The sequence below is a fragment of the Mirounga angustirostris genome, unplaced genomic scaffold, assembly GCF_029215605.1.
Source record: "Mirounga angustirostris isolate CCGP_5_RB_7025 unplaced genomic scaffold, mMirAng1.0.hap1 SCAF_15, whole genome shotgun sequence".
Classification (NCBI taxonomy): Eukaryota; Metazoa; Chordata; class Mammalia; order Carnivora; family Phocidae; genus Mirounga; species Mirounga angustirostris.
Window position 1 is genome coordinate 57,286,046 of NW_026991723.1, and position 21,361 is coordinate 57,307,406.

Below are 21,361 nucleotides of genomic sequence, written 5' to 3' on the forward strand. Positions count from 1 at the left end.
CCTTAACCACCATCAACCCTTAGATCAGAAATGATACAGTAATTTGCAGTTCATTTTCATGTACATGATCTTATTTGTTTTATACATAGCCTGAAAGAGTTTAGGAGCTTGGCTAAAAGTGGTTGGTAGAACTAGAATGTACCCAGCCACCTTCCTACCACTGTTGTGCACAGCTCCTGCCCTGAGACCAGTGCCCCTCACGAGCGCACCCTGATCTCCATAGCCCCTCAAGGATACTCAAGCCAATTCCTCTCATGGGAGTTCCCTGAGACTGCCTCACTGCTGTAGTTCAGTCCCTTGGCGAATAAAGAATCTGAAACATGAGGTTCCATCAGGAAGTGGATAGGGAGGCTGATAGATGGCTCCTGACCGGTTCCCTTTGGTGTCACTGTTTGCTACCTTGACTATCACCTCCCCTCTTAGTCTCCTTCCTTGACTCCACATAATTCTCCCTCCTCTTTCCCAAACCACTAACCACCACCACTATCTCCCCACATCATTATCCCCACTTGGCCTCTCTCTGAGCTTATGATATCCTCTGAGCCAAGGCTGGAAGCAGCAGGGACAGCTGAAGGCAGAGAGGACTTTCTGGAAGCTGAAATCCTTAGGAAACACCTTTGGGATTTGCAAGAGGTCCAATAGAGGCTCTTCTTACTAGCTGTTGCAATCTACATGCCAATGTGGCTACTGGCCTTCCCACTAGAGGCAGGCCAGCCCCTGGACAGAACAGCTTGTAGCATTTGGCTTTTCTGGTAAGAAGAATGTGAACCCCATGCCTGATACACAAAGAACAAGACATCCAGGCTGGCACTCTCTTCCCTTCAAGAGCTCCAGATATTTTTTTCCATCTCCAGGAGGATGTGTGCAAGTCATACAATGTTGGAAGACTCAGGTAGGAGCTCTTCTTCAGGAGAGTCAAAGTGCTCACTAAATATTACACATCACAACTCTATTAATAGCTTCTCCAGCCTCCCAACAAAGGTGGTAGCACAGTCACCGGTTATGCTACCTATGGGAGAGAAGTTGGACCAGCCTTCCTATGTTCTCCTATGTCCTTCCCTCCTGAAAACTTACCTAATGCTGCAAAGGGAGAGGAGGAAGAAAGGTCAGTTTGTAAGGGATTCAGACTACCAATTCTGGGAGCCCCCACCCCACTGGGGAACATGAAGCAAGTCACTCAATGTCAGGGCATTCAAGGTCCTTCTCATTCTATGGTCTGAGCTAAACATTACTTTTTTAAAAAGATTTTATTATTTTTTTTTTAAAAAGATTTTATTTATTTATTTGACAGAGAGAGCCAGAGAGCACAAGTGGGAGGTGGGGGGGGGGGGTGGCAGAAGGAGAGGGAGAAGCAGGCTCCCCACTGAGCAGGGAGCCCGACGCAGGGCTCGATCCCAGGACCCCAGGATCATGACCTGAGCTGCAGGCAGACTCTCAACCAACTGAGCCATCCAGGCGCCCCTAAAGATTTTATTTTTAAGTAATCTCTACACCCAATGTGGAGCTCGAACTTAAAACCCGAGATCAAGAGTTACGTGCTCTACTGATGGAGCCAGCCAGCTGCCCCAAACATTACTTTCTCATTGGAGCCTTACCTGACATCCCCAATCTAATGTGTAAGGCATTATTATTCTCTCTCATGCTACCTTGTTCTTGTCTTTGCCATCACTTGTCATGGTTTGTAATTGTGATTTTGTTAGCACACTTCATTTGTTTAGTGTCTGTCTCTCCCATTGGACTGCCAGCTCATAAAGGCAGGGACCATGTTTGCTTTATTCATCATATTATTCCCCGTGTCTGGTACAATGTCTTGCATATAGCAGATTCCCAATGTGTTGTTTTGTTTTTTTTTTAAGATTTTATTTTTAAGTACTCTCTACACCCAACGTGGGGCTTGAACTTACAACCCTGAGATCAAGAGTCATATGCTCTACTGACTGAGCCAGCCAGGTGCCCCTGACAATGGTATTTTGTGAATAATGAATGAGTGCCCCCATCCATGTATGCCCTTGAATCTTCCACAATTCCCCACATGTACCTTCTATTCCACTCACTAACTCCCAACCACTCATTCTCCTCTGGGTCTCTACTGGTCCCATCTAGAGGACTTCCCAACATCCTCTCCTTTCTTACTCATCTTTAAAGAAACCAGCTGCAGTAGTTCTGTTTCTTCTGTAGTTCTGTTTCATGACAGAAAGTTTCTTTTTTGCCAGACTATAAGTTCTAGGGGCAGAACTATTTGCCAAGGAGTTAAAAGGGGCATTGGGGTGATGAGGCTCACAACATAGCACATCAAAGTGGATCCCTCAAATTAGGATATCGTATGTATCAAGTTATGTGCTAGAGGTTATAGAGGCTTTGGGGATGGTTGAGAGCTTACTATTATGGTCAGGGAAGGCTTCCTGGAGAAAGGGAGTTTATATGGTCTTCTGAAGGATAGACAGGAGTGGGATAGGCAGAGGAGGAGGGCGGAGAGAATTCTTAAGAGGAGAGGAGGCCTTGGGGTGCCTGGCTGGCTCAGTTGAAAGAACATGTGACCCTTGGTCTCAGGATCATGAGTTTGAGCCCCATGTTGGGTAGAGAGATTACTTAAATAAACTTTAAAAAAACAAAAAGGAGGAGAGGAGGCCTCAAGATACCAATAGACAAGAGGAGGTGAGGGGCCTGGCTTGACCTACTAGAAAGAAAGTTGGCATGAATGGTAGAAAATATGGCCACCTGGGAGGGGCAAAGCTTAGTGTAGATGCCTCAAAAGCCAGTGTAGAAGTTTAAGTTGATGCAAAAGAACTTAATCAGGTCCCAAATTGTAAGGGAATATCATGGGCCTGGGAGTCAGGATACCTGTGTTCTAGTCTAGGCCATGCCAACCTCCAGCTGGGTTAAGGCCAAGCCTATTTACCTTTCTGGGATTCTGCTTGCATATCTATAAAATGGGCAAAAATGACTTTCCCAATCTATTTCACAAGGTGCTTCAGGTGCTTTGGAAACATCTTTTCATCTACCTTAGAAAGGAATTTACAATAAGGATAACTGCATCCATAAACTTCACATTCTAAAGAAAATGTATTTGGACCTCAGAACAGGTAGAATGGGGAGTTTATACCTAATTGGAGGACAGAAAAGAGTGCATGAAGAAGGTGGCATTTTTGTGATAGGCTTGAAAGATAGGAAAAATTAGCAAACACATTATTAACAGAAAAGTAGGAGAGTTGCTACTCATTCTACAGTGGATTTTTTAGGCATGTTTATATTACACACACATCAATAGAGCCACGTTTATTGCTAGAGTGTTGTTCCTAGCTCCTACTTTAGTGTGGCATTTTGCAGAGAGCAACATGTATTCCAGTGCCCTGGCCTCTGGCCCAGTTTAAGAATTGCTACCACAGGGAACGGAAGGCAATGAAGCCCAGAGATAGAAGCATGTTCACACTCCCAACCCAAGGCCCTGGTTCCTCTCTGTGAAGCCACAGGTAATATTAGGCCTGTTTTTCCTTTCTTAACTCCAGTTCTTTAGGCATTTGAAACCTTAAAGTGCTTTCCCTGCAACTATTTTTTCCCCCAGGCTGAACAGCCTCAGTTCTACCAACTGTGCTCACATGGTGAGGTTTTGACTCCTTCCTTCACCCCAGCCACTTCCCCTCTTGAATAATGGCATCAGCATAGAACACAGGACTTCAGATAGCACTGACCTGTCACCTCCAAGGACCTGAACTCCTAGGACCTGAATGCAGCTCAAGAGCACATTAGCTCTGCTCATGGCTACATCACATAGTAGACTGACATGAAGTTTTCTGTCCACATAAATACTAGCTCTCTGAAGATCTACCCTAGCCTACCCAATCACATAGCCTCGCCTAGATTCAAATTCCATATTGCTGAATTCAGCCAGCTACCTCTCTGAGAGTAAGAATCAATTACATACATGTGGCATAATTTCTAATCAATATGAAACCACCATTTCCCTAGCACCAGTGGACCCTTACCTGTATTAGCAGCCAGCCTAGCCCAAGATGTGATTCCAGGTTTTTGCCTTGATTGTACACTGCTAAGGCAAAAATCTGCCCTATTTCAGATGTCTCTTGAGTTCAATATAACAACAGGTACAGCTATTAAATATGATCATGAAACCTCAACTGATAATCGTAGAAGTGCAATTATCAATATTATGGATAGCGGCTGCCCCACAGTAATCTGCGCCAGTCAGATCGCATGGAGAGGTCTAGTTCCAGAGGTGAAAAACTCAAAAAATCCACTACAGCAGCCAGGATAACTGGAGATTTGGAAACCAGTCTCTGGGAAAATGGTAGAAGGAAAATGCAGGGCTTGGTTAGCCTGAGAGAAAAAGAATGCTAAGGCTGTATAGTCCACAGGAGGGCCTTTCTTCTCCAGTAACTGCTGGCTTCAGGGTCTCCTCTTGTAGCCTATTCCTTCTCCTTAATCCTTTAATCAAGGGGCTATAGTTTCATCTGAAGTGTGGCCAGCCACTTTTATGGTACTTATGAGGTCTCTTCCTCAATCTGCCTCTTTTCCCCTCTTATTCTCGCTCAGCAGAGTCAAGGTTACTTCCTCTTGCCTGGCTGATTTCCAAAGGATTATTAAATTTATATGAAGTCAATACTTCAAAAATCCATGCTGAATATGAGGGCAGGAAAGATCCGTTTTCTCCATTTATTTTTTAAAGAGCCATATTATAAGACTCCAGCCCGTCCGTGAAACAGATTGCTGAGCTGCCTAACATCTCCAAGATTCCTTCTTTCCTGTGTTCTTTGCCTAGGATAACTATGATGACTCAGGGCTCAGGGCTGCCAGGATGGCAAGCAGGAACAATGTTTCCCCTGCTGAAGACTATGGCAGACATGGATAATCAACTATATCACTCTTTCTCACTGAACCAGGACTCTGCCTCAGAATCCACCTTAACACAAGCTCCAGGCAGCCACTACTGATCAATGGGCATTGGCATAAAGGGGTGAAACCTGCTTATCATTCATGCTTTATGTAGCCCACAGAGTAGGGAGTGTAAAATGATTTTGTGGGAATTCCTCCTGAACTGCTATGACCAGGGGGCATATTTAATGGTACTCCAAAGGAAGTGCTGAGGCACCTACCCAATCAGGGAATCATTTTTTTTTTTTCAGCTTAAATCCCAATTGAGATGGGATTCCTTCTGATGAGAGATTTCTTTCTGATGACTATAATCTTTATATTCTCTCCTGCATAGCAGAACACAGAAGGGCAGAGCACAGCCCACAGCTACAAAGGAGAAACAGAACTGAGGCAAGCAGCAGCCACACAAAGTAAAGTACTAAATGGGTAAAGTGTACGTATATGAATTATATCTCAATATCTCAATGAAGCTGTCAAAAAAAGGTTAATGGTAAAATATGGGGAACTATAAATCATTTATAATTTGTACATAATTTGTACAAAATACTGATTTCACCAGACCAACATTTAGTAGAGGGACTTGAAAGGAAGTAAAACCCCTTTAACATTATCATGAGAAAAACTAGGCACTAGGTATTTGCTTTTGCATTGACCAAAGTTCACTAAGAACTTCCTGCTGATGGCAATAATGGACCCTGACACAAAGCAACAACATCCCATTACAGACTAGCATGGAGCAAAATGGTGTGGATTATAAAAGAGGCTCAAAAGAACTGGGAAGACTATAAATCTAGACTGAATCAGAAGAAAGACTAATTTCTTTTTTTTTTTTTTGAAGATTTTATTTATTTTTTTGAGAGAGAGAGAGAGAGCAGGGGAAGGGAGAGGGTAAGAATCTCAAGCAGAGTGGGCACTGAGCATGAAGCCCCATGTGGGGCTTGATCTCACGACCCTGAGATCATGACCTGAACTGAAACCAAGAGTTAGACACTTAGCCAATTGAGCCACCCAGATGCCCTGAGAGACTAATTTCTAAGACAGAGTTTCCCAAAGAATATTCCACAAACCACACTGGTTCTGTAAGATGTTAATAGATGTAACATGAAAAAGGTCCCATAGTTACACAAGCTTGTAAAACACTGAGTTAAACAAAGCTGGAAAGGTTTCTTTATTGCAGGACTTCTCAGAGCCTTTAAAACACTAGTAAACATTGTGATGGGATAGAGTGTGTAGTGAATTTGTCTATAGATCATTTTTAGTCCCCCATAAAGTATCTCAAAGGATCAATGTTTCTAAGGATTATACCAAAAGAAATGCTGGTCTAAGCCATCCTTGGCTCAGGGCTTCACCAATTCCTTTATAAGGATAAAACTGGAAATTAATATGGGGAACTATAAATCATTTATAATTTGTACATAATTATGTTTAACTTAACTACATAGTAAAGTACATATAGTTCTCACTCCATGATTTAGATGCAGTTAATTCAATAAATCTTAAAGTACCCCTTCAGGTGTTGTTTTAAACAGATAGATGGGATAGACTCTGGTAATGACAGTCAAGAGTCTGGTGATGAAAACGGGCAAAACCAGGCTAGGTACCACAGGAGCTGAGCCCATTTCTGCCTGGGCATGGCCTTTTGTCATAGTTACACTCCTCAGGGCTAGAACGGTCAAACACTCTTTGTGGCCATTAGTTCCATCTTAGGCACACACATACATCATCATCATCACAGAAACTTAAAATTGACCCTCAAGAACCACAACCAATTAATCCTCAATTTGACATCGCTGAATAACAACATGCAAATACATATCCGTTTGAACTGGCTCCTAAGAAGGTTAAGACCTAGAGTGAACTCCTACTGGCTCCTGTCTACAAGTCCCCCAGGCCAGACCTCCTGGGCCTCCTTTCTAGTGGACTTCCCCTCTCGAGTCCCTCTCTAGAGCCCAGGAGTTCACTTGGCTGCCCCACAGTGAAGCCTCTGGGTCATGTGCCAATTTCTGAACTCCAGAGCAGAGCCGGATCCAAAGCTGGTCCCAGCTCTGCCTCCTTCCTTCCTTCCTTTCTCTGGCCCAGATGGCCACATTCCCACTAGAGTCTCCTTAGGAAACAATGACTTGAGAGCCTGCTTAGCCACGCCTCTTGCTTTCTTCAGCCAGCATCTGTGGGTATCTGCTGTTAGCCCGATTCTCCTCTTCCTGTCCCCTTTGGGCCTCCCTGCACCCATTCTCCCAGGGTCTACTGGAAGGCATGAAGCAGCTAAGCCCAAGAAGCTGAGTCTCCTATAACCTTCCTAGACACAAGGCTCCATCTGCCCTTTCAAGGAGGGGAGTGAGTCCCTGAGGTGAATCAGGTTTAAGTTAAGAAGGCTCTGGTTTCCATTTCTTTTTCTTTCTTTCTTTTTTAAAAATTTACTTACTTATTTGAGAGAGAGAGAGAGTGTGCGCACATACAGGGGCAGAGGAAGAGGGATTGAGAATCTCAGCAGACTTCACACTGAGCACAGAGCCCAACACAGGGCTCGATTTCCCGACCCTGAGATCATGGCCTGAGCCGAAATCAAGAGTTGGACGCTTAACTGATTGAGCCACCCAGGCGCCCCTCTGTTTTCCATTTCTTTTCACTCCGAGTGATAGTCAGTAAAAAGCAGCAGGCAGCTGGGGGCTGGAACTGATTCAGCCCGACACTCAGCACCTACCTGAAGCACCTACCTACAAAGACTATACTTGGAGCCTTTAAGGCAACAAGTCACCTCTGAGCGATCTCACTCCAGAAGCATGCTCCCTTGGCATACCCCGCCTGGAAGATAGCAGCCTGGAAACTGCTTTTTCCCTAAGTGCAGCTTTCCAGGCTGGTGTCAGAGAAGGCAGGTATGTGTCCTTTTCCATTCTGACTCTTGAAGGTGAAGCAGTAACTCACACATCTATTCTGAAAGAAATCAGTGAGGAACGCCTGGGTGACTCAGTCAGTTAAACATCTGGCTCTTGATTTCGGCTCCGATTGTGATCTCGGGGTTGTGGGATAGAGCTCTGTGTCAGGCTCAGCACAGAGTCTGCTTCTTCTGCTCCTCCCTCCGTGTGCGCTTTCTCTCTCAAATAAATAAATGAATCAAATCTTTAAAGAAAAAAAAAAAAGAAATCAGTACAAGAGCCCAGCTCAACCAATTAGAGAGAAAAATGTTATAAGCTTAACCAGGATAAAGGTAGAAGGCCAGGCCAGAAACTGCAACATAAAACACTCTCTTAGCCAACAAAGGATTTTACTTTTCCTTCATCAAAGTGCTGCTGGGAAACAACAACAACAACAACAACAACAACAACAACAACACACCATCGCTCCTTGCTGCCACCAATTCACTTGCATTCACCAAAGCAGGTTTCAGGGGAAAAATATTCAGTGGCAGGTAAGCACATTTCTCAGTATCCTTTTTGAGGCTGTTGGGGCCAGAATCACTCTGGTCCTTGGCTTTCCAGTCCTCCTGAGTCCCTCATAACCCCAAGAATGCAGTTTCAACAGCAGAGCAAAGGAACAGAAGTAGCTTTCTCAGAGAGAAGCTCCCTGAAGCCAAGAGGTACACAGACTCCCTCCCCTCAATTTCCCACGGTGGTGATGGTGCCTCTTGCCTTCCAGATATCCATGCTGGAAACCTGGGAGTCATCCTTGACTCCCTACCTCTCCACCAGACCTCTAAACAGGTACCATATCCTGCTTATTCCACTTTATTAGTATCTGTGCATGAGTCCCTCCTCTCTTGCTGCTTTAGTGTAGGCTTTCATCATCTCTTTCCTGGATTTGTACTGCACCACCTCCATTTTAGTTTCCCAACCTCCAATCTCACCTTCTCCCATTTCTCATCCACTCCTGGAGTGATAGTCCTAAACCCAAATTTGATCATGTTATTCCTTTAATTAAACCCTTCATTCATTCAAATGTGCCCTTTTGTTTCTTCCTCCAGGCTCTTTGGCTGGAACGCTTGCCCTCACCTCATCTTATTGGTCTGCCAAGCTGCTAGTCTTCTTCTAAGCACCAGTTCAGCAGTGTTTCCTCTGTGAAGCCTTCCCTGATCACTTGATGAGAGCACTTCCTATTTTCCTTTGGCCCTGCTTGAGCTGGTTCTTACTTTGTGCAGTGCTCACTACACTCACCTGCAGTACCTCAATCCATCTTGACCGTGTATATCCCTGAAGCAAGCAAGGTTCTGTGTTATCAAGCCCGGCGCAACATCTGGCAGAAAGTAGGTTCTTCGTGTTTGTTGACTAAAGAGAGGAGTAGTAAAGGAGAAGGGGGAGACCTGAGCAAACCTGATCCTCCCTTTGCAATATACGAAAGGAGAGAAAGATGTGCCTCTTCCCAGAACCTGAGAAATACTACTGGTTCATAAGCCACATGGACCCACTAGGAGAATCTACCCTTAAACTGAGAAGTCATCTGACTACAAGAAGGCAACTAAAGGCTCCCAGACCACAGAATACACATAGGTCAATTTTTCACAGTGGCCTCCTGCTATCTTTACAATGTTCTCTCTGCCACTTTCAGGAGCTGCTATGGCCTACTCACTGAATTACTGTCTTGACCAACCCCATCTCTGACTGTCAAGAGGCAGGAGGAGTCTGAGACATCTTTCCAAAATCATGTGGTCAAAGGGTCAAAACTTCAGCATTCCTCATCTTCTCCCAAGGGGCACTATTTTTCTCAGGAGCACCCTCCACTGATTTCCATTCTTTCCTGACATATACCTAAAAGCTTCCTATAGCTGTTTGAGCCCATCCTTTTCCTGGCCACCTACTAGAGAAATCTTGTCTCTATCCTTAAAGTACCCGGAAATGAGCATATGCTCGTGAATTAAACAAATGAGTTAACAGATAATATCGGTTTCAAAGAGGACAGACTAGCATTTCTTTCAGACGTACAGAGACCCCATCTGGTGCCATATGCTTTTTTTTTTTTTTTTTTCCTGGTCTCTTAGGTCTCTGAGAGCACAGGAGATAAGATTTTTACCTGACATAATTAAGTCCTTAAAAGCTCCATTTGGGTTTTTTTTGTTTGTTTCTTGTTTTGTTTTTGTTTTTGCAATCTCTTCCTCTCCAATTGCAGCCAAAGAGAAGACATAGACTGAGAGGCTGCACCAATCAGCCCAACAGACAAATAAGGCCAGAGAGCCTATCCCTGCTGCTCACATAAGCAACAGCCCAAATTCAATCCAACTGCTCAACAGAGAGACTCGGACATCTGGGAGCTTCCCTAGATCAGTGAGGTGCATGTGTGGCTTGGACACAGAACTGAGTACAAGGTAGGCCTATCGCTGGCAATTTCTTTGGGAAAATCTGAGTGGTTAGAAACACTCAGGATTGTCTAGGAGATGAACACAGCAGGAGTGGAGCACGGGGACTAGGTCTCCAAGAGGAATTCTCATTCCTTTCATAAGGAGACAGGAAGAGCCCCTGGGGAGCTCTCAGTGATAGGCCCAGGCCTGGTTCAGCTGCTGAGATGCAGCCGGGCCAATTAAATAATTGTGATGGGAAAAGAAGGGAAGCCACTCCTTTCAGGCAAACTCCCATCCCAGACAGGAGGCTCCACGCAGCTGTGGCAACAGCAGCAGCAACAACAGGGCAGGGATCTCTTCCTCTTCCTCCCACTAGCTGAGAACTAATGCTTAAATTAGCACCTTGGAAACACCCAGATCTGCCGGCTGTGCCTTCTCTCCCAGCTCCTGCCACTCCCTTAGGCCTCCTTTTCAAGCTTGAGGTTCTCTTTCAAGTAAATAAAAAAAAATAATAAAAATCTTCTTTCCCTAGAAGAGCTTTTCAAGTAAAGAATGCCTTCTGGATTCTTTCCACCACTATGGGCTAGGGAGGGTTATTATTTTTTTTTTAAGATTTTATTTATTTATTCATGAGAGACAGAGAGAGAGAGAGAGAGAGAGAGAGAAGCAGAGGGAGAAGTAGGCTCCCAAGGAGCAGGGAGCCTGATGCGGGACGCGATCCCAGGACTCTGGGATCATGACCTGAGCCGAAGGCAGCCGCTTAAAAGTCTGAGCCACCCAGGCGCCCCCTAGGGAGGGTTATTTTAATGATGGAGTCCCTGTGACAGGCCTCCATCAGTCCAGCTCGGTCCAGATGCTGATACCAGCATTGCCTTGTTTCCATTAGGGCTAAAGGAAACAGCCCCCACTCTGCCTTCAGAGGGGCTCACACTGAAGGAGTGGGCATGAACAATAAACTTCTGCCAAACTGTATCTGTGTTGCTAACTACTGTGTCCCCACTACCTCGTGTAATATCTGGAACAGAGCAGACACTACATAAATATCTGGTGAATGAATTAGCTAAAACAGTGATACCAGCTCCCTATGATAGTCCTTGGAAGACAGAGTGAGGAGCTCTTGTTTAAATTTTAAAGAGATAGTTTGTCTTCGTTTCATAAATGAGAAAACTGAGTCCTGAGAAGAGGAGAGACTTCCTAGAGGTCTCAATAAATAATGGTAAAAAAATGAAATAGGTCACAGTTGAGTCCAAGCCTGGGACCCTAGTTTTTATGGTCTACCCAAATACCTCTAAAGAGCCACTTTGCCCTTCTCCTCTGTGGTATACCATTTTGATTCCTTATGCCCTGAAAAAAGGCTCTTTCAGAAACCCCATGCAGGGGTCTGCTGGTCTCAATAATACACAGAGCATTTAAGAAGTTCCAGGGATCCTCTAGACTTCAACCTGGGAACAGACTTCAAGAGGCAGAGGTCTCTGGGGCAATGTCTATGCCCCCAAATGGAGGGATGACTGTATTGATGCTTCCAAAAGGCTCTCATCAACCTCAACAAAGTATCCTCTTGCAGAGAAGGGCTCCTTTAGCCTTCGAGAAAAAGGTCTGAAGAAGCCTTTTCTGATAAGTCCCTTCTTGCATAAGCATTTCTACTCTAGAGTCACAGAGACCAGAAGCACCTCAGGAGTTTTCTGGGATCACTATTCACTCAAACTATCATTGAGAACTTCAGGCAATAACAAAGGCACCAAGGACAACTAAGAAGGCCTTGTGACCCCATTCCTCCCCCCCTTTCCTTGGACAACTATTGCCTACCTTCTTAGGAACCTGAGATGGGAGGCAAGAACTAACTCATTGCTTTCTTCTCCTGACTCACTTGGACCTCCTCCTCCTACTTCATCCACCCTCCCTTTTGATTCTTGATTAGATGCTAAGAACTGGAAGGGCAATCTAGTTTGACAAACCAGGCTGGAAAGATAATCCAGAAAGGAATGTTAAAGTTAAAGTTCTTCCAGTTCATGGGACAGACTTCTCATCAGGATTTTCTGGCCGCCAAATATTCCAATGACGGCATCAGTCTAGGAAAAAAGTCCATCAGCATCTCTTTCCCCACTTTCATATTGTATACTTCTGTAAAGCTTCTCTGTTTGGGCTTCTAGAACTAAGTAGTCATAAAAAGGGGGAAAGGCCACTTATCTCCTGATAGGTGGCTCCTAATGATTCTCTCTACCATCCCCCAAAAGGTGTGGCTTAGAGTGGGTCATCGGTCCCTGCCAGGGTCTGTCTGGTCTGCTGTAATGGGTAGGTTACTTGCTCAGGAAGCTACAAAGCACATCTTTAACCAGGGGCCCAAAGGCCCAAGAGTGGAACCTATTCCTCACCTCTCTATCTAACATAGAAGGAGGAGCCTTAGGGAGCCCCAGATCTTCAAGCTTTGGAGAGCTCTGCTCTGCTCCAGCAGAGCTTAGAGTATAGTGCATCCACACGTTCAGGCTCCTGGCCTGCCCTGTCTCCTTCCAGCTCCCCTTCGGGCTCCAAGGAGAAGGGAGATGGAAAAGTGAACAGAGCAGGGCACTCCCTCCCTTCCCCCTCTCCTTATATCAGCTGGCTAGGCCTCGGCGGCGCCTCTCGCCCAGCTGCCCACCGCCGGGCGTACAAGCCAGTCAGGTAACCCCCCTGAGCGGTGGCCATCGGGCATGGTCTCCCCTAGGGCTGGCCTCGGTCGCCTGCCTCGCCCTCCCCCTTCCATGCCCTCCGCGCCGGCAACGATGACATCATTCCTCCCAGACTCCGGGACCGCGGACAGGCAGCAGGATGGGCGCCCAGAAAAGACTCAATGCACGGAGGCCGAAGATGCTAGGGGCTCTTCCGAAAGGGTGGGCACTGGCGGCCCCAGCGCGACCCCGCCCCCATCGGTTCCCGAGCTCTCTCATCCGCGCCCCTGTTTCTCCACCTCCCCGCTGCTCTCTCTCCTCCGCGACTCCGGCTGTAGCACCCCCTGCCTAAGACTGCCTGCGCTCTCCTCAGGAGAAGAACGGAATTCAGGGGTCTTGCACTGACCCCCTGCCCCCACCGGACCTTGGTCCCGGCCCCGCGTTCCCATCTCTAACCAGAGAACTGGAGGGCTGGCCCCCTCCTCCTCTGCCAGCCTATTCCCAGTCCCTTTTAGCCTAATTGCACCTGGCCCACAGGAGGCATCACAGGCCTCTAGGGCTAAGCGGCTCCTCACCTCTCATCCCAGCCCCCTGGGCCTGCCAGCGGCGGTGCCCCATGACAGTTCCTTTCCTTTCCCAGCTAAGGGCCTCCACTAGCAGTGTACACCATTGTGCCCCAAACGTTCCATCCGACGGCCCTCCCCGTAGCTCCCTTGGCCTGTCTCTGCTGACGGTGCCCTGAGCCTTTACAGGCCTCTTTGCTGTCACCCCGCGTATTTCCCCACGGTTTTCTTGTCCTGCAAGTCCTCCCTCCCCCCGCGATGCGATTTCAAGGCTCCCTTTGACCCATTCTAAGGCGTCCCCTCCGCAGTTACCAAGGCCTGATTCCCTCCCTCCCCCTCGGGCAGCGCCCCCTCCCGGTCCTGGCCTGCCCGCCGCCCGCCCCCTCACCAGCGGCTGCATCTCCGAGTGCGCGGTGGGCACCTGGAACCGGTCGATCTCCTCCATCATGGTGCCGGCGGGCGAGCGGGCCGGGGGCCGGGCGCGGCCAGGGACGCCGACGGGACCGCGCGGGGCGGCGGCCCCAGGAGTCGGGTGGGTGGTGCAGACTAGGCCGCCCGGGACGAGTCGGGCGGGCAAGCGTCCGGGCAGATGGAGGGGTGGGCTCGGGGCCGGAAGTTCGCTGGCTGGCTGAGCCCGGCGTGGCTCCGTGGGCTTGCCTTAGTGCTACCGCGGCTGTGGCCGGGCAAAGCCGCAGGTCTTGCCTCGCCTCCTCCTCCGCCGCCGCCTCCTGTCAGCAGCTCAGCCACTGCGGTGACTCGGCAACTCCACTTCCGGGTCCGGGACACCGCCTGAACCTGCATTATTCATGAGGAGGCAGTGCCTGGGTGCCCCAGCCCCTCCCACATGCCGGAGTTCTACTGCGAGCTGCCGAGGGTCGTATTATTCCTGAGGGGGCGGGTCTTAGTGGAGCCGGAGGTTCCCCGCGCGCCCAGCCCCGCCTCTCCCTCGAGCCGAGAGGGGGCGTCAGAGGCGCCTGCGCCTAGGCTAACGGTTGGTTGCTGGGCAACCGCGTCAGGGAGGAGCAGATTCAATGCTGCAAGGGCGCGGGGACCCACAACGACGGCTGTCCCCAAAGAACCCCTGCGACTGGGAATTGAAGTGAAAAAGAATCCAGATTTCCTGTGCGTAATCGAGGGGACAAACTCCTTGTCCTCAGGCAAGAGAGCATTTTGTAGGTGTTCCAAGTGTTGAGGTGTTTCCTGCTTCTTCCAAGATGCCCCAGAAACAGCCGCCTCGTAGGCAGGTAAACACACATCCCGACTGCTCTCTCCCAGTGACCTCTGACCTTCGCCACCAATGATCACTGATCATACTTCTACTGATCCTTCATTTTCTTTTCCCTGTTGACCCTTAACCTTCTCTTTCCCTGTGACCCCTGGCCTGTGTTCCCACTGACCTCTAACCCTGTCCTTTGCCCCTCTAATCCTAGCTTCCTCTCCCACACTGCCCCTGCCCCACTATTTCCACTTGTCGTCCGTCCCCTTTCCACTTGTCGTCCCCTCACCTTTCCATTCCCTCTGTCCACTCATACCACAGACTCTCCTGACCAACTTATCCTCCTTACCCCCCACCCTCACTCCCACTAATGCATCCCTCATTGCCCTCACATTCTTGTCCCAAAGAAATTCTCTTTCCAGCCCTTTGCTGTATGCCCAGTGCTGGGCTAGGTGGGGACACAGGCCTTTGAGAGCCCACAGAAGGAGTGCAAGAGAATTGTACAGCAGACACAGAACAGATTATATACAGGAGTTTGGCTTAGATTTTCTGTGCTGGGCTACTTGTCAAGAGACAGAGGTCAGGTAAAGAGGAAGAGGAGAGAGACCTTTTGCCCATTCTTGCCTGACCTCCTACTCACACACTTGCACACACCAAACACTGGCCCCTGACTATTTCTGGAGCCTCATGTGTCCCTCTGCTGTGAGCTCCTGGGCCACTCCTGTGACTCATTCAGCCATGTGAACTTTGGGTCCTTGTTGCCACCTGGCCAGATGTCATTCCTTCTCACAGGAAACCCAAGAGTTAGCCCCTTCACCCACCAAGTACAGAGTTCTACTTTCCTCCCCAGCATCACTCTGGAAGGTGAGGTAAGGCCCAGCTTCTCAAGGATCCCTCTGTGGTTGCCACTCAGTCCTTTAAGAATTCATTTTTTCCCAACCCTTTTTGAGTTATCACCTTGGGACTAATATGCAGTTTCTGGCTCTGTGAAGCAGGACTTCTTTTATTTATTCTAAATTTTCCTCACTCAGATCTAGGTATTTTGAGGTTTGGAGAGCAAACCTGTGTCCATGATGTTTGTGACTTTACATATTTTGGTCTGGCCTTCTCCATATTAGCCTTTGCTACTTTGCTTCTTTCACTGGGCTTTCCATAGCAGGTGGACTCATCTTTCTTAGATCTCTGCAACCATGAGGAGGCTGATATTCCTGTATGGCCATGCCCTAGTTTTATGTTGGGGTTGAGCTCTGTGTTGAAGCTCATGTATTGTGCTTGGGCCTATTGACTTTAATTTACATGAAGTTTGTTTTAAATTCAGCATTACTGATGTCTTATTCACATACAATGAAATGAACATTTTAATTGTACATGTTGACAAGTTTTGAAAAATTTATATAGTTGTGAACCACCACCACGATTGAGATAGAGGACACTTCCTCTACCCCCAGAGTTTCCTTGTGCCTCATTCCAGTCAGTTCTCCCCAACTCCCCGCCCCCAGATAACCACTGCTTTCTGTCACTGCAGATATTTGTCTTTTCTAGCCCTTATAGTTTGAACAAGCTTGGGGTCAGTTTCTCCAGCCCATTAGGGGAGACATTAGAGGCTAGTTTCACTGAGAGCAGAGAGAGGTGACAGCAGACAGGAAGCAGAGAAACCTGGGTCAACTCACCCTGTACATATCAGCACTGCCCCCTGGAGGGAAGGGTTGTTTTAATATTGTGTAAATATTGGTGTGTGGGGTGTGAGAAAAGGATGGGTTGTGCTAGGCTGTATTCTTCAGTCTCTTGTCTCAGTGAATGGCAATCTGGGTTAATGGTGATCTGGGCATAGGACAGTCTAGAGAGGTTTGAGAAGTTGTGCCTTTCCTCTGGGAACTCAGTTCAGTGGGGGACACAGAACACAGGCATACAAAGATAAAAGAGGATGGGATTCCTGGGGCTGGCAGGAAGAGAGACATGCAGGTTGGAGCAGTAGAAAAGCTTCAGGGAGGTGGTATCAATGACTTGGATGCCTGCAGTGGAAAGGGAAGGTCAGGATGGAGCTTATTAGGGGACAGAGAAGAGTTTAACTCCATTGTTCGTGTCACTCCACTGATCAGACCTTTCAATGGCTCCCTCTCGCTCTCAGGATAAAGTCCCAAAAGTCAGACTTGTTTTGTATGGCCTGCAAGGCCTAGCACGGTCTATCTAGTCTTGCTATCAACCCTACTTCAAATTCCACTATTGTTCTGTGAACATTCCACAGTCCCAGCACACTGAACTGCCCACACTTCCTGGAAAATGACATCCACACACTCTTCTCTTCTCCTCCACACACTGCTGTTTTCTCTACCTGCTTGGTATAATCATTTCTATCTGCTGCCACCTGTTCCATGCCACTCTGCCTCAAATCTCTTCATTTCCTGACCATACATCAAGTCTCAGCTTGGCTGTCATATTCTATAAGGGATTAAGTCCCCTTTCTGGAGGCAGGATAGGGTGATAGCCCCCTGAGACTATAAACTCAGTGATAGCAAGGATCATGTCTATCTCATTCATTGTTGAGTCCCCTGAACCTAGCACAATGTCTGGAATATATTAAATTCTGAAAATGAATTGAATATGAGTTCTGAATGCCTGGAGCTATTCTTTAGGAGTTTTTATCTGAGTGTGTTTGAAGAATAGGAATGGGTAAGCCTGGGAAGAAGAGACTAGTTGGGACTAATAACAAGAAAATGTCACTGTAGAAGCATGTTTTTCTGGGTTCATGTTTATATCTGCTTCGGCAGTAGGGCTGTGAATGATTCAAATTTGAATCACATGTACCCATGGTTTAAGAGCTGGGCATTAGAGATTTAAGAGGTCAACAATTCTGATGATATAGTCATTCTCATTCCACAGTTATTCACTGGTCACATACCATATGCCAGGTACTGTTCTAGGTATTGGTGATACAGCAACAAACAAAACAACCCCAAATCTCTGTTCTCATGGAGCTTATCTTTTAGTTGGAGGTAAACTATCAATAAATAAATAAGTAAAATATATGGTTAATCTGATGGTGATAGGTGTCAAGGATTAAAATAAAGCAGGGAAGTGGAGTAGGAAGTTCAGGGAACCAGAAGATTATGATTTAAATATAGTCATCACTGAAGGTCCCACAAAGGTGGCATTTGAGAAAGACCTGAAGGAAATGAACGAGTTAGCCTCCAGACAGAGGGCATAGCAACAATAAAGTTCCTAAGATGGAAGCTTGCTATACATGTTCCGGATCAGCAAGGAAGGGAAGGCGGAAAGTGACAGGAAATAAGGTCAGAGAGGTGTATCCCTCTACTCCATTGGGTTAATCAAATAACCCATGCCATATTAAATTGGTCGTGATAGAGCTCCATGAATCATAATTTGTAATGAAAATGCATGAATGTCAGGCACCATAAACCATGACCAGCTCAAAAACATCACTGGTAATGCCCCAATAATGAAGTGTCCTTCCTGAAAATTTTGAGAATTCTAACTGGCCGCATGTGTGTATGTGCAGGAGGAATTTTGCAACGTTGCCAAACATTGCCTGGCAGCCAGACTTCTTAGTAGAGAACTGAATTAGAGTCTTCTGTGAACTCCAGTTAAAAGCTAATTTTAGTTTATGACTAACAAATTTTAGTACTTCTTTATAACTCAGTTATTACCATAAAAAAAATCAGTCTGGAATTTTGCATCATTTGCCTGTGAGAGCCAAAGGAAAAGACTTGCATTTTTGGATCATTTTATGGTCTCTCCAGAGGCCCCTCACAGACAATACTTTTAGAACTGATGATCTTGATGAGGGGTGACTAGGGTAGGGGAGAATCGGCAAGAATGCATGCAAGGCCAAAAACAAGTCTTAGGTGATTCAGAGATTTTTGGTCTGATAACTGGGCCTGGGATCCATAGAAGAAAGGACAAGAGGAGGTGAGCAGAATCTAAGGGCAGTTGAGATGTTTCTATATGTTCAAAAATGACCCTTCTTCTCAGTGTCATCCTTACACCTCTTATCTTCTTCAAGCCCTAGATATGATCCTTTGCCCCTTTAGCTCCTAAATATCTCTCAAATCAAACCCCTTTTTTCATTTTCACTGCCACCTTCTTAGCCCAGCCTATATCATCTCTCACCCAGAGTGCTGCAAAAGCCTTGTAACTGGTATTCCCCTCATCCACTCATGCTCCTTCTAATCCATTCTCCACAACTGCATCAAGTGATTTTTTTAAACTGTCAATTTGATTATGTCATTCCCACTCAGAACCTTTCAGTGACTGCCCATTGCTCTTAGGATAGGGACAAATTTTTTAGATAACTCTTCAGGAGCCTATCTGGGCTAAGGCCCACTTGGAGCTCTAAGCCTTAACTTTTATCACTCTTTCCTTATTACTGCTGTACTTTAGTTCTATGTTTCTTCTCCTTCTTCTTCTTCTTCTTCTTCTTCTTCTTCTTCTTCTTCTTCTTCTTCTTCTTCTTCTTCTTCAAGATTTTATTTATTTATTTAACAGAGAGAAACACAGCAAGAGAGGGAACACAATCAGGGAGAGTGGGAGAGGGAGAAGCAGGCTCCCCACTGAGTAGGGAGCCCGATGTGGGGCTCGATCCCAGGATCCTGGGATCAGGACCTGAGCCGAAGGCAGATGCTTAACGACTGAGCCACCCAGGCACCCCTCTGTTACTTCTTTCTGGAACACTCTTCAAACCCTCCCTCACACAAGTACTCCTAAGATTTCAGCCCAACCATCAATCCCCACAACATGCCCCAATGATGCTGCCCTGTTAATGAAGATAAGGTTGTTTCCTCTATTATGTAGTAATATATCTTGATCCTTTCTTGATCCTTCCTTCTTTAGCCTGCATTCTAGTATGTACTTATTCATTTGTTTGTGTAATTATTTGATTATTCTATGTCTCTCCCATTAGACTGTGAGCTCCTTGAGCGTAAGACCTGTGGATGTTTTTGCTAACATCTATTCTCAAGTTCCCAACACATGGCCATCACACCAGAAGCTCTCAGTAAATGATTGTTGAGTGAATGATAGAGTGTGATTGGGAAGTAGCATAGGGTATTATGAAAGCATGTAGTAGAATATGCTAACACTGACTCTGGAGGAATGAGGGAAGACTTCTAGGAGAAGCACTATGATTTATGGTTTGGACAAAGGAAGAAGAGTTCAAAATGTAGGATAAGAAGAAATGACCAGAGAAGTTAGACAACACAGAATAGAAGACATACAGGAACATACATAGAAGACAACAAAGAATAATGTCCTAAAGAAGAGTGTGTTTATAGTGAGTTTACAGTGTTTATAGAGTACGAGGGTCAGTTGTGTCACATGCTGCTAAGGTGTCAATGAAGATAAGAACTAGGCATAGCCATTAGATATAATAATTAGGAAGTCACTGGGGACCTTGGAAAGAACAATTTTCAAGGTAAAAGCCAGACTGAACTGAGCTAAGAAGACAATACTCTGTAGACAAGGATTTTTTTTTTTTTTTTTTTTTTTTTTTTAGGGATGAAAGTCAGACTTGAATATGTTAAATGCTGAGGGGAGGGACCCCAGCATAGAGAAGAAGTTGGAGCCAAGTCTCTGAGGAGGTGAGAGTGAATCACTTGTGGACAGGAGACAGAACACTGTAACAGGACAAAAGAAAGGAAGAAGGGATGGATGCAGATGATGATAATTTAGAGGTTTAGCGGCAGGAAGTTGAGAGAATTTTTTCTTCTCTTCCCCTAATAGTGTTAAGGAATTCTTTCTGGAAGTGATAACTAGAAAACAAATTTTGCCAATGGCATTTCCATTTTGTTATGATTATAGTCATGCTATTTTCAGAGTTATGGTCTGAGGTTTGTCATGCACAATTATCAGATTGCAAAACAGCTGTGAGCATTTGCAGCCAGAACTTGGTCTCCTCCCCGGTTTACTGTGAAGCCTAGCACATTGTTAGTACTCAGAACATGCCAGGTACTCGAATAACAATGGCAGAGGGCTCTTGTGCTTATCCCTGGGCTTTGCAGCCTACAAGCTGATGCTGAAGAGTAATTTTGATTCTCTGTCTCCAGCTGTGAGCAAGTGACATGAAATTGTTTTCTGCCAGTTAGGGATTTGTATGGAGCGTTCAGTCTTCCCGATCCCTGAGACAGAGTTGTATGGAAGAAGCAAGCAAAGGACACAGCTGTTGATCAACTTTTTCACTGTTTTGTATCTCAAAACACTTTGTCCTACTCATGGAGTCAGTGGATTTTGGTTTGTGTGATGGGTTTATGTCCTCTAACTCTCTCACTTCCTAGATTTGAGAACTCTTGGAGGTAGGACCAACTCAACCTTGGTTCTTCTTTAGCGGTCATCCTAGGATCTGGTACATGGTAGATGCTTAATAAATACTGGATGAATGAATGATGACTGAATGAATCAGTTGATGAGTAAATAAATGCATAATGGAAAGGTATGTACTACAATACTCCGAATGCTAACTTTTCTTTCTGGGCCTGCAGCAGAAGCTGCTTGTGCCTTTGTCTTAGTCAAAGCAGCTTAATTCTGTTAATTATGTAGGGACCCTACTCCTGATGTTAAGCTTTTTCCCTACTTTTATTTTTACCTCACATCCATTTTCTTATTTACTTATTTTTCCCATGTGTCGTATATTTAGCCTCAAATCTTACTTTGGGACAAATTGGGATATAAATGGATTAAAAAAAAGTTACTGATCCCAGGGTGCCTGGGGGGCTTAGTCTGTTAAGCTTCCAAGTCTTGATTTTGGCTCAGGTCAGGATCTCAGGGTTGTGAG

At 46.1% G+C, this 21,361-nt stretch overlaps 1 protein-coding gene across 6 annotated transcripts in view; it reads right to left on the reverse strand.

Annotated features, from left to right (window-relative positions):
* FAM219A (family with sequence similarity 219 member A) overlaps positions 1-14,244 on the reverse strand; it is a 52,500-nt gene extending 38,256 nt beyond the window's left edge. For 2 of the 6 annotated variants that reach the window (XM_045882565.3, XM_045882563.3), the window contains exon 1: positions 13,750-14,244. In XM_045882565.3, coding sequence (XP_045738521.1) covers positions 13,750-13,809 — 60 coding nt within the window. In that variant the 5' untranslated portion in view covers positions 13,810-14,244. The remainder of the gene's footprint in view (positions 1-13,749) is intronic. The other 4 variants (XM_064579823.1, XM_064579822.1, XM_045882564.3 and 1 more) reach the window with 2 other exon arrangements.
* Positions 14,245-21,361: the final 7,117 nt, after the last annotated feature.